Source organism: Chionomys nivalis, chromosome 21 (assembly GCF_950005125.1).
Source record: "Chionomys nivalis chromosome 21, mChiNiv1.1, whole genome shotgun sequence".
NCBI lineage: Eukaryota > Metazoa > Chordata > Mammalia > Rodentia > Cricetidae > Chionomys > Chionomys nivalis.
The window spans coordinates 51,651,373-51,663,970 of record NC_080106.1 but is presented as its reverse complement, the minus strand read 5'-3'; the positions used below and the strand labels follow the sequence as shown (position 1 = coordinate 51,663,970).

Below are 12,598 nucleotides of genomic sequence, written 5' to 3'. Positions count from 1 at the left end.
CATACGGCTGCTCAGTGTAGTCCTGGAACTCACTCTCTAGACCAGACAGACCTTGAACTCACAGAGATCTGCCTGCTGCTGCCTTCTGAGTGATGGGACTAAGCACTTGCACAACCACCACCCAGCAACAAATATTTTTTTTTTAAAGAAGTCACTTTTAACCCAAAAAAGGACAACTAAGTATTATGGGTGCTTCGTGTAATCATCCAGTATGTTTGTGTATTTTCTGTCCGGTCCAGAGGGGTCCACATGACCAGAAATTTGGGTGATTGTCCAAGCCCTACCCTGATAAGCCTCAGTGAGTATATGTGATGGTGGATGTGTCCTGACTTAGGAAGCATTAGGAAGCCATGGTGTGGACCAGGTTCTAGGATGAGGAGAAGGCAACCAGACACTCAGGTGCTGTTCTCCGTGACCCCCTGCTGGGCAGCACAGTCGTCCTCCTGCTCAGTTTTCCCACCTGTGAAGCCTGAGCCATCCACCCAGCACTATGTGTGAACTACGGAAAAAGTCTCAGCGGGTGCTGGCAAACCAAGCAGGACTGAGTGTCCATAAAGGAGTTGAGAAAACCAGCTGTCTTGTCCTCACAGAGTTCTGGGAAGGCAGATTGAGGTGAACCCAGGGTTCCGTGGGTCAGTCCCTGGGGTTCCCCATCAGCAATGTCTCTTAGTTCTGGAACCTTCAAGATTCTTGAGGGGCTACTCCTGTCCTCCTGTCACTGAGCAGTGTAGAGAGGGTTCTGGAAAGAATCCAAATCTTGCCCACAGGCAACTCACTCAGATTTCCTTTTTTCACCCCCCCCCCCAGATCCTGTAAGCAGAGCTTGCCAGGGTCATATGACTTATCCGCTTGCAGACCAGGCCAGCCCGCCCCGGGGCGTGGTGTTGCAAATGAAGCCAGAACTCGAGCTCAGCTAGGCGGCCGCCACGTGACCTGCTTGCTTAAAGGGCTGGCTTAGGCAGCTGCTCACAGTCGCCTGCCGCCTTCAGAGTTTCAGCAGACGGCTACTGAGTGGAGCCTGCCAGAGCAGAATCCTCTCCAGCATAGTCCGGAGCCTAAAGCAGACAGAACCACCCTGAGCCAGCCCAGCCCCGGTGATGGAGCGCCCACAGCCCGACAGGCAAGTCGCTGCGTGGGGACGGGAAGTGTAGCGACCCGTGTTCTCTGTTCAGCCGGTGAATGCTGTGGGGGCCCGCGGACGAGTTGCCGCCCAGTCTACCTGTAGCCATGGGCAGCTGGAGGGAGGAAATGTGATTCACCCCTCTGACACGCTGTGGGTGACGGGATGAGAGTGTCCTTATGGCATCCAGGTTTGAGGGCTGGTGAGCGCACTGCTGAGTCCTGGATCCTGGACTCACCACCATTCTAGGGGGATGCTTTGGCTCTCCTGGTGGCGTGGAGTGGTCTCAGGTTGTACATAACCGTGGCTGTGCAGCTTTCAACCTCACGGGAGAATGCAAGGCTTAGGGAGGCAGCAACAGCAGAACTGTGGGTGTTTATAACCTGGGATTTTCTGGGGGGTTGTTTTATTTCATTTCATTTATTTTTTTATTTGAGACAGGGTCTCTCTATGTAGTCTTAGCTGTCTTGGAACTCGATATATAGACCAGGTTGTCTTTGAACCTTTGAACTCAGATCCTCATCCCTTTGCCTTCGGTGTGCTGGAATAAAGATACAACACCACCACACTTAGCTTTTCCTCCTCCTCATTTTTTGTTTGTTTGTTTGTTTTCTTTGAGACAGGGTTTCTCACTGTAACAGCTCAGGCTATCGTGGAACTAGCTTTGTAGACCAGGCTGGTCTTGAACTCACAGAGACCTGCCCACCTCAGCCTCCCAAGTGCTGGGTTTAAAGATATGAACCACCACGGCCACTATGTTTTATTTATTGTGCATATAGAGTGGCTACATATGTGCCACACTAAACATGTAGGGGTCAGAGGACAACTTGAGGGTCGCTCTTCTCCCTCCACAGTGTGGATTCCAAGGAAGGTGAGGTTTTCCAACATGGTGGCAAGCGCCTTCACTGGCAGAGCCATCTCATACACTGTCTACCCCTGACTCCTGTCGTTTCAGCATTAAGGACTGAACTTAGGACTTCAAACATTCCAGGCAAGCACTCTACCACTAATGTACAACAACTGCCCTTTTTTCTTTAGAGACAGTGTCTTAAATGAGTCCTTCAGGCTGGCCTGGAACTCTCAAATCTTCCTGCAGCAGAACTCCTTTGAGTAAAGTTGGGTTACAAACACTGTTTAATCCAGACACTTTGCGCGTAATGTGGGTGTGTGTGCAAGTTTCTTTCTGTCTTTTAATTTCTTTCTTTCTTTTCTTTTTGTAACTGCCTTCCTAAATAGTCCTGAAATTCACCATGTAAATAGACCAGGCTTCGAACTCCCAGAGATCCGCCTGCCTCTGCTCCCGAGTGCTGGGATTAAAGGCTGCACCACCCAGTTAGCTGGTTGCGAAATTCATAATTGAAACTTTTTGAAAGAAATGCCTTCACATTGGGCAAAGCTTTCTATCCTTAGCTAGGCAGTGGTGGCGCACGCCTTTAATCCCAGCACTCAGGAGGCAGAAGGCAGATCTCTGAGTCTGAGGCCAGCCTGGTTTACAAAGTGAGTTTTAGGACAGGCAGGGCTACACACAGAAACCCTGTCTCAAAAACCAAATTTAAAAAAAGATCTGTTCTTTTTTTTTTTTTTGGTTTTTCGAGACAGGGTTTCTCTGTGGTTTTGGAGCCTGTCCTGGAACTAGCTCTGTAGACCAGGCTGGTCTCGAACTCACAGAGATCCGCCTGCCTCTGCCTCCCGAGTGCTGGGATTAAAGGCGTGCGCCACCACCGCCTGGCTAAAAGATCTGTTCTTGAACATGGACCTTGGAGTGGTGGGACTCCTCTTTGTGGTCAGCCCATACCTTTTCTCCTCTTCACTGGGAGTAACTGGAATAGGAATTCTCCCTGTGGTTTGGGGAACTACATCCCATAGTATTTAATGACTGATGATTATTTGCATGGTTAAGGCCCTGGCTTGTCTAGCTTGGAGGCTGGACCTATCTGTAGGTCCATTTGTGATGGCGACGTCCCAGCAGGATGTGCGAGGTCCCAGCATTCTGTCTTTAGCTTGGGAAGAAATATTCACAGCCAACCCCTGCTGATTCTCCTCCTTCCTCCACAGCATGCCCAAGGATCTGTCTGAGACCTTGAAGGAAGCCACCAAGGAGGTGCACACCCAGGCAGAGAACGTTGAGTTCATGAGGAACTTCCAGAAGGGCCAGGTGACCAGGGAAGGCTTTAAGGTATGTGACTGTCGGTTAGCCAGAACATTTGGGGGGGGGTGTAGGAGGTACACCCAGAGCTCTCAGGCCAATAATTGAATGGAGAGGTTGGAGTCAGGGTGATGAGGGCTTGTCCAAGGAAGTCATCCTACTAATTTTGACACTAGCTCAGAGAAGAGAGGAGAGGGTCACACAGCAAGTTCTTGGTCTGCTGTGTGATGCTGACAGAGGAGCCTGGACAGCAGGATGCTAATTGAAGACTTACTCTATGTTGGTCGCTTTATACTCCTGTCTCAGCCTTGAGGAGTCGATAAGGGGAAAGCCCTGAGAGGTTAAGAGGCCACACAGTGAGCATTATGTGGAAAGGACCGAAACCAACAGAGATGGCCTAATTTCAGAGTATCCTCTCTTGACCTGATTAACCCTGTGCCTTGCATGGGCTGGATAGCTTCTCAACCAACCACTGACCTTGGATTATTGGATAGGGTCTCCCTACATAGTTCAGGAACGCTCAATGCTCCCGAGTCAGTCTCCTGAGTATTTGGACCACAGGCTTGTACCACCATGCCCAGATCTTTAACCCAATTCCAATTTGCTTCTGAAGGCAAGGGGAAGTTGCCTTAGCCCTGCAGTGTCTTGTCCTAACAGTGAGATTGTCTAGCTCATTCAGCCTCCCGAGTGCTTCTGAGAAATCTGGTTTTGACAGTAGGGCTTTCTTAAGTACCCAGCATACACAATAGACTCTTGATTCTGCTATTTCCTGGCATAGTTGTGAAACTGATGTCAGTAAAAAACATTTGATACAGCTGGGCAGTGGTGGTGCACACCTTTAATCCCAGCACTCAGAAGGCAGAGGTAGGGAGATCTCTGTGAGTTCAAGGCCATTCTGGTCTACAGACAAAGACTGTGTAGCCAGTCTCAAAAAGCCAAAAAGAGAAGAAAAAGAAAATACTAGACACACAGGAGAGAACACTGTGAGCTAGGTGGAGATTGAGGGACTGCAGAGTGGTGGGGACAGAAAGTCTCCCAGTAGGTAGCCACAGAGGGTTTCTGAGAAACTGGCTCTGGTTTCAGCTGGTGATGGCTTCCTTGTACCATATCTACGCGGCCCTGGAGGAGGAGATAGAACGCAACAAGCAGAACCCTGTCTATGCCCCGCTCTACTTCCCTGAGGAGCTGCACCGAAAGGCTGCCCTGGAGCAGGACATGGCCTTCTGGTATGGGTCCCACTGGCAAGAGACCATCCCTTACACTCCAGCCACACAGCACTATGTGAGACACCTCCACGAGGTGGGGCACACTCATCCCGAGCTGCTGGTGGCCCACACGTATACCCGTTACCTGGGTGACCTCTCAGGGGGCCAGGTCCTGAAGAAGATTGCACAGAAGTCCCTGGCCCTGCCTGGCTCTGGTGAGGGCTTGGCTTTTTTCACCTTCCCCAACATCGACAACGCCACCAAGTTCAAACAGCTCTATCGTGCTCGCATGAACACCCTGGAGATGACACCTGAGGTGAAGCACAGGGTGACAGAGGAGGCCAAGACCGCGTTCCTGCTCAACATCGAGGTGAGCCCCACTGCTCTTCCAAGTCACACTTCTGTTATTAGAGGGGCAGGGTCCAGGAATCACTTGTGGAAGGGCTGGGACAGGGTAAGCTCTGTGATGCCATTGCTCTCTGGTGTTATGGGACATGACTGTCGTGGAGATGGCATCCTGTGACAGTGGTGACTGTCAGGGTACTTACGCACTTATGCATAGCCAGGTTGGCACTGTAAGGCTTTCAGAGGCTGGAATGCTTCTGGTGGCATTTGCTTTAGGAGATTTGCTATGTAGTCACAGAGATGTCTCACTTTCTGCAAAAGTGGGTCTTGTAATGATTTTTTTTTTGATGTGCATTGTTTTTTTTTTTTTTTTTGCCTGCATGTGTGTTGTGTGAGGGTGTCAGATTCCTTGGAGTTAGAGTTACAGGCAGTTATGAACTGCCATGTAGGTGCTGGGAACTGAACTTGGGTTCCCTGGAAGAAGAGCTGGTCCTCTTAACCTCTGAACCATCTTCCCAGTCTCTAAGAAAGTGGATTTTGAGCAAGCGTTTGAAAGATAGAGCTGGAAGGGTATAGTGTCCTATTGATGGGGTTGTTTTGATGGTCAGGGTTTCAATTCATACCCTCCTGACTCCCTGCTTTCAGTCTGGGATCCCTTAAAATGCTCATCAGGCAAGCACCTGTTAGGAAACTATCCTTTCAAATCTCTAAATCCAACCACATCTAGACCATTTGTATCCTTCTGAGGATATGAAGCTGGGAGGTGGTGGCACACGCCCTTAATCCCAGCACTCTCTGGGAAGCAGAAACAGATGGATCTCTGAATTCAAGGTTAGCCTGGTCTACAAAATGAATTCCAGGACAGCCAGTGTTGCACGGAGAAACCCTGTCTGGAAAAAAACAAACCAAAAAACCTCAGCCCAGCTGAGAGCTGGGTCTCCATCCTGACCTCTTAGTCAATCTCGAGCAAGCTCTGCTCCAGGAGCTGTGGTTTCCTCACCTGCACAAGCAGCCTCTTAGCAAGGATGAGCCAGCCAAGCAGTGCACAGCTCAGAAGAGACAGCAGTTTGAATGGTTGTATGCTGCACAGCCACCACACATCCATGTGTTATTTCAGAGGAGGCAAAGTGGCTCTCCTTGTGGGCATACACATAAAATCTTGAATTCCAGATTCAGGACAGCTGTTACTGGTGGGGACCAGGTGGGGATACAGACAGCACTGGGGAGCTAACTAAACCTGTCATATCTCTCCTAGGGTAGGTGAAAGACACATGGGTGTTTGATGACAGTATGTCTTGTCTTCTAGCTGTTTGAGGAGCTGCAGGGGCTGCTGACACAGGACCACAAGGATCAGATCCCCTCACAGATGGAGCGGCTTCGCCAGCGCTCTGGTAGCCTGGTGCAAGGTAAAGATGCCTTCTCACCTCCGGCTCTTCTTGGCAGCAACATGGCACAGCTGTCTGTCTCTGGGATTTCTTTATTCTCCTCTTTTCTGAATGTTTTAAATTAGAAATAGGGTACAGATAAAAGGACCCAGGGTCAGCCTGTAATATGTGACTGGGTGAACAGTTTCCCCACATTGGGCATTGGCTGAGGTATACAGAAATCCCTTAGAAGTCACTGGCAGAGAAATCCTTTCATTTAGGAACATCCCTCCAAAGTGTTTTTGAGGCAGTTATACTGTGTTACCCAGGCTGGCCTCAAACCCCTGGTAACAAACAATCCTCCTGCCTCAATCTTTCATGAATAGCTGCAATTGTGTTTTCTTTTTCAGAACCACTAAAGGCTCTGGAAGACCCCCATATATAATAAGGCAGGGCTTTGGGAACCTATTTTTTAAAAATATTTATTTATTTATTATGTATACAATATTCTGTCTGTGTGTATGCCTCCAGGTCAGAAGAGGGCACCAGACCCCATTACAGATGGTTGTGAGCTACCATGTGGTTGCTGGGAATTGAACTCAGGACCTTTGGAAGAGCAGGCAATGCTCTTAACCACTGAGCCATCTCTCCAGCCCTTTGGGAACCTATTTTAAGTGCTGATCTTCCAGGGGACACTAGGAATGCATGTGATTATTGGAACTTGGGTGCCAGCCCCTTTCTCGTGTGCCTTCCTACATGATAGCTGGACCTATATTAAGACTTCGAAAAAGACCAAAGTGACACAAAATGTGCCTTTCCTGAACCTGCCACCCCTGGGACAGAGTGTGGCACAGGAAAGTTGTAGACAGAGTTTCTGTCTTGCCTGGTCCTGTAGCCATTCAGTCCCAAAGAAACACACAGAGGCTTATATTAATTGTAAACTAACTAGCTCTTACAACTTAAATTAACTCATAATTCTTGTCTATATTTAGCCACGTGGCTTGGTACCTTTTCTCAGTAAAGCATTCTCATCTTGCTTCCTCTGTCTCCACCTTTCGTCTTCCCAGAATTCTGTCTGGTTGCCCCTCCTATACTTTCCTGCCTGGCTTCTGGTCAATCAGCATTTTATCAAACCAATACAAGTGACACATCTTTACCATATACAAGAGCATTATCCCACAGCAGGGAGTGGGTGACGAGAGGATGGGCAGGGCAGGTTATGTGAAACTGTTTTGCTCAATGCCATCCTAACATTTTGCCTAAGGTTCTCCCATTCTCCCAACTGGGACAGGATCCTATGGCCCTGTTACTAATAGTATTGCTTCTGGTGCCTGAAATGTGACCAGTCCTGATGGTACTGGCTACCTGATTGGGACTGTCCCTTGATACGACATGGCTGAACACAGGAGAATGAACAGCTTGGGAGGGAGGGAGGGAGTTCCTAGCTTTGAAGGTATTCATTTATGCATGCAGTTGCTAGTGGACGCTCTGTGCTATTGCAGGAGCTGTACCAGAGACAGACACTGCGTCTCCTTCACACTGTGTACTTTAATGTCATATTCCCCAGGCTACATGTGTTTGACCTTTTCTATCTTTCTCTTTCAGACACTACCCCTGAAGAGATACCCAGAGGGAAGTCTCGAATCAGCAGCACTAGCTCATCCCAGGCGCCATTCCTCCGATGGGTCCTTACTCTTAGCTTTCTGATGGCAACAGTGGCAGTGGGAATTTATGCCATGTAAATGTAAATGTGCTGGCCCCCAGGGGCTGTGAACTCTGTCCATGAAGGGCCTTCTCTCTATAAGGGAGATCTTGCCTGGCTCTCTTCTCTTGGGCCTCTAAGATGCTTTGGGGGCTCCTGACCCCCTCTCTGCAATGGAGAAAGATGATCAATGCATTTTTTTCCTTCACCAAAAGCACATCCAGCCAGTGGCCTTAAGTGGCAGCTGATCTGAGCCAAGGCTTTGGTTGTTGGCATCTGTGTAAACTGGCCATGACCACTTTCCTAAGGTTTCATGGCCACTTTGATAACAGTGTGCAGAGGTGTTCAGTCTTGTGCTTCTGTCTTTGTTGTTTTGTTTTGTTTTGTGGGCAAGATTTCTTTTCTGTAGCTTTTGGAGCCTGTCCTGGCACTTGCTCTGTAGACCAGGTTGGCCTCAAACTCAAAGAAATCCACCTGTCTCTACCTCCCGAGTGCTGGGATTAAAGACGCACCGCCACCGTCCAGAGTGTTTGTCTTTTTTTATTATTTCCCCAATTCCACCAGAAAGGTGGTATTTTGTTGTTGGTTTTTTTCCTAACAAAGTTGGGCTGTCTTTTGAGGGGTGGGTGGGAAAGAAGTATTTAACAGTTGTAACCTTTGTCTTCAATTTCTGTATGAAATAATAAATGACATTATCTAACAGTCACCGAAGTGTCTTCATGTCTCTACCGTCCATGAAACGGGCCCTACCCATCTTGTCTCTTCAGTACCTGGCAGGAGGGCAGGTGATGTTGGTAGCTTCGATGTTGGACTGTGCTTGACATTTGGAAGTGATATTATTTTAAAAGGATCTCACTATGTAATCCTGGTTGATTTGGAACTTGCTGTGTAGAGCAACTGGCCTTGAACTCACCGAGATCCTCTTACCTCTGTCTCTCAACAACTGGAACTAATGCTTGGGCCACCGTGCCTGGCCAGTCCGCCTGATTTTTAGATACAGCATCTCACTGGCCTCTAGCTCCCAGATATAAATAGCTCCAGGGACCCTCCTGTTGCTGCCTCTACAGTCCTAAGATGACAAGCACATGGCACCATGCCTGACTGACATATCTCTTCAGCCCAAAGACTCACATCGCCTGAGGCTGAAATGGGCAGATTTGGGGGTAAAGTTGTTAGTACTCTGAATGATACTTAGGATGAATACCTGGGTTCAAGTTTTTTCTTTCTAACTTTTCACTCATTTTGTGTGTGCGATGCATGTTGGGAGGCACCAGCCCTGCGGTCAGTGTGAGGAGGCAGTTCTCCCACTTTATGTGGGTCCAGAAGTTGAGCTTAGACTTGGGCAGCAAGTACTTTTCCTACTGAACCGTCTGCTTCTGCACTTGGGAGTTGGTCACTTACCCCTCTGGGACTCATTCACCACCTGTGACATTAATACAATGATGTTGACCTCACCTGCTTGTCTTGAGAAGAACATTCAATCCCAAGGCCTTCCATCACCCAGCTCTCTTATGCCATGTCTTCTGACTCTTGTACTGGAGGAGTCGTCTGTCACGCGTGTAGCTGTATATCCTTGTGGCAAACGTGCCAGTGTCAGGATTCCAGCCCAAGTGATGAAAGCCATCCAAACATTGAACGGGAAGCTTCCACTGTATGTTTAGTGGAGGTAGAGCAGGGAACGAAGTACCTACTTTGGATCACTGGTACCAGAGGTCTGGGAGTTAGCAGATCTTTGTCCCTCATACTGGCTTTATTACCAAGTCTGGAAGCATGGGCACATTGCTTCAGAGCTCATTTGCTCATGGAAAAAGATGAGCAATACATCTGCCTCTCACTGCTGATGAAGGAATACAGTAATGTCAAAATGATGTCAAAATACTATTCTGTGCACAGAAACTCCAGAACTCCATGGAGGTACTCAGTCACAGAGCTTAGAACTTTGCCAAGAGGTGGGATCCCAGAGTCACCATACAAGAAAGACATTCTGGATGGTTCAGATACACATAAAACCAGGTCTGTAAGTCATTCTTTATGAAATTCAGGATACAGGTATAGATCTATGCAAAGATAACAATGATTGCTCTCCTATTGTGGGCCCAGTTTCCTCACCTGTGAACATTTTTATTGTGATAAAGTAAGAAAGGTTGAGGGGGAGGTCCTGAAGAGATGGCTCAGTGCTTAAAAGCACTGCCTGCTCTTACAAAGGACCTAGTGCAATTCCCAGCACCCACATGGTGGCTCACAACAGTTTGTAACTCTAGTTTCAAGGGATCCAAAACACTCTTCCTGTCCTTCTTGGGTACCTGACACACATGTAATGCACTGACATACATGCACACGAAACATCCATACATATAAAATTAAACAAAAAGCCTGGGGATATAGCTCAGTGGTAAAGTGCTTGCCTAACATGTGGGATGCCTTGGGTTCAAACATAATACCTGGAGGGTGAGGAAGTAAAGGGAAGGAAAAAGGGACAAAGCAAAACTAGTTTTGAATTCCACAAAAGAATAGTTAAGTGCCAGCCTGCCCTGGGTCTTTAGTGGTAGGTTTGTGGACTAGAAGGGGTTAAGGCTGACCAGAGTTAAGGAAGTGAGAATTACAAAGGATTAGTAAATGTAGATGTTTTGAGGCCAGCTGTGCCTGTCAGCAGACAGTTATCAAAGTCCAAATTCTATCTTCTTACAGAGACTGGGCAACAGGTCCTATCCTCAGGGCTGGGTGGAGCAAACAGTGCTGATGATTTTGTCACTTTCCATTTTCTCTGGCTAGAGAATGGCCTTGAACCATTCCAAATATTAATGGTTATTCAAGTGTTTTTTTTTTTTTTAGATAGAGGCAAAGCAGGGATAGGCAGGAAAACAGCCCAGCCACCCTCACCTGTCTGGACATGGCTCATGTCTCTTGCCTTGCCGACAGGTCAAGAGTTTCAACAATGGCTCACAAACCATCCATTTCAGGTCTCTCACACTTTCTCATGCACAAACCATCATGCAGGTAAAACACTATCATATAGATAAAATAAAACAGATATCTTAAAATTAAAACAAACAGTTGAGCGGTGGTGGCACACTCCTTTAATCCCAGCACTCAGGAGGCAGAGACAGGTGGATCTCTGAGTTGGAGGTCAGTCTGGTCTACAGAGCTAGTTCCAAGATAGCCAAAGCTACACAGAGGAACTTTGTCTCAAAAAACAAAAAAGCAAAACAAACAAAAAGAGAAAATCTTTTGATAAGGAAATGAATAGACCAACACACCCCTCACTCCGCCCACTTGAGTGAGTGTAGGTTCATTCCTATACACAGCTGAATTCCAAAGCCCCCAAGCTGTCTGTTTAATGGATCTGAAGCACTGATGCCTTCATTTGGCTCTCTGTAAGTGCATCTGTCCATTTATTTTTTCTTTTCTTTTAAGATTTTTTTTTTTTTTTTTTTTTTTTTTTTTTTTTTTTTTTTTTGAGACAGGGTTTCTCTGTGGCTTTGGAGCCTGTCCTGGAACTCCCTTTGTAGACCCGGCTGGTCTCGAACTCACAGAGATCCGCCTGTCTCTGCCTCCCGAGTGCTGGGATTAAAGGCGTGCGCCACCATTGCCCGGCTCTTTTAAGATTTATTATTATCTGAGACAGGATTCGTCTGTGTAATGCTGGCTGTACTGGGACTCACTCTTTAGATCAGGCTGGCCTCAAATTCAGAGATCAACCTGCCTCTGCCTCCTGAGGGCTAGGATTAAAGGCGTGTGCTGCTACCACTTGGCAATTTATTTATTTTTAAGGTTATATTTATGTGTATGAATGTTTTGGTTGCATCTACATATGTTCACTACATGTATGTCTGGTACCTGTAGAAGCCAGAAGAGAGCATCCGATGCCCTGGTACTGGAGTTACAGATGGTTGTGAGCCACTATATATGTGCTGGGAGCTGAACTGGGATTCTCTGCAAGAGCAGCCAGTGCTCTTAACTACTAAGCCATCTCTCTAATACTGCCTATTTCTTGACCAGTGATCTTGCTGACTCTGCCTCACCCTAAAATTCTTTTTTTTTCTTTTTAAATATTTATTTATTATGTATACAATATTCTGTTTATGTGTATGCCTGAAGGCCAGAAGAGGGCACCAGACCCCATTACAGATGGCTGTGAGCCACGTGGTTGCTGGGAATTGAACTCAGGACCTTTGGAAGAGCAGGCAATGCTCTTAACCTCTGAGCCATCTCTCCAACCCCCTAAAATTCTTTTCTGTACAGTAAGTCAAGTATCCCACCTGCACCTGAGGGAGGCTCCAGTCAACCATATGGAATTACATCTCTGCTGTTGGTGACAACTGTTGAGAACAGACTCAGAGCCTAGATTTTGGTCAAGAAGAGACTACAGCAGCTTCAAATAGAATGTGCCAGATCTCTTGTCACACAGGGATGACCATGAAATGTTGAGAAAACCAAGTCTTAGATTCACTTGATATTTTTTATAAACTACAAAAATACATATATTTTATTCTCTGTAAATACATGTTTGAATGGCTGTGGCATAGAACAGGTTTCCACTTGTTCATGTGCACGGTAGGAACTCAACCAAGGGGAATTACACAACCAGTGTTGCTCTACCAAATCTGTCATTTTTTTCAAGATTTCAATTTGGAAATTTGTTTATGAATTTTACCTTAAACATTGCCAAAGAATTAAAAAATTTCTACCATCGTCATCATCATTCACCTGGACCTG

At 47.1% G+C, this 12,598-nt stretch overlaps 1 protein-coding gene across 1 annotated transcript; it reads left to right on the top strand.

Moving 5' to 3' along the window:
• Positions 1-944: 944 nt before the first annotated feature.
• Hmox1 (heme oxygenase 1) lies at positions 945-8,579 on the top strand. The gene is made up of 5 exons (XM_057753911.1): positions 945-1,120; positions 3,176-3,296; positions 4,350-4,841; positions 6,123-6,222; positions 7,786-8,579. The coding sequence occupies exons 1-5, from the start codon at positions 1,098-1,100 to the stop codon at positions 7,920-7,922; spliced, it is 873 nt and encodes a 290-aa protein (XP_057609894.1). The 5' UTR covers positions 945-1,097; the 3' UTR covers positions 7,923-8,579.
• Positions 8,580-12,598: the final 4,019 nt, after the last annotated feature.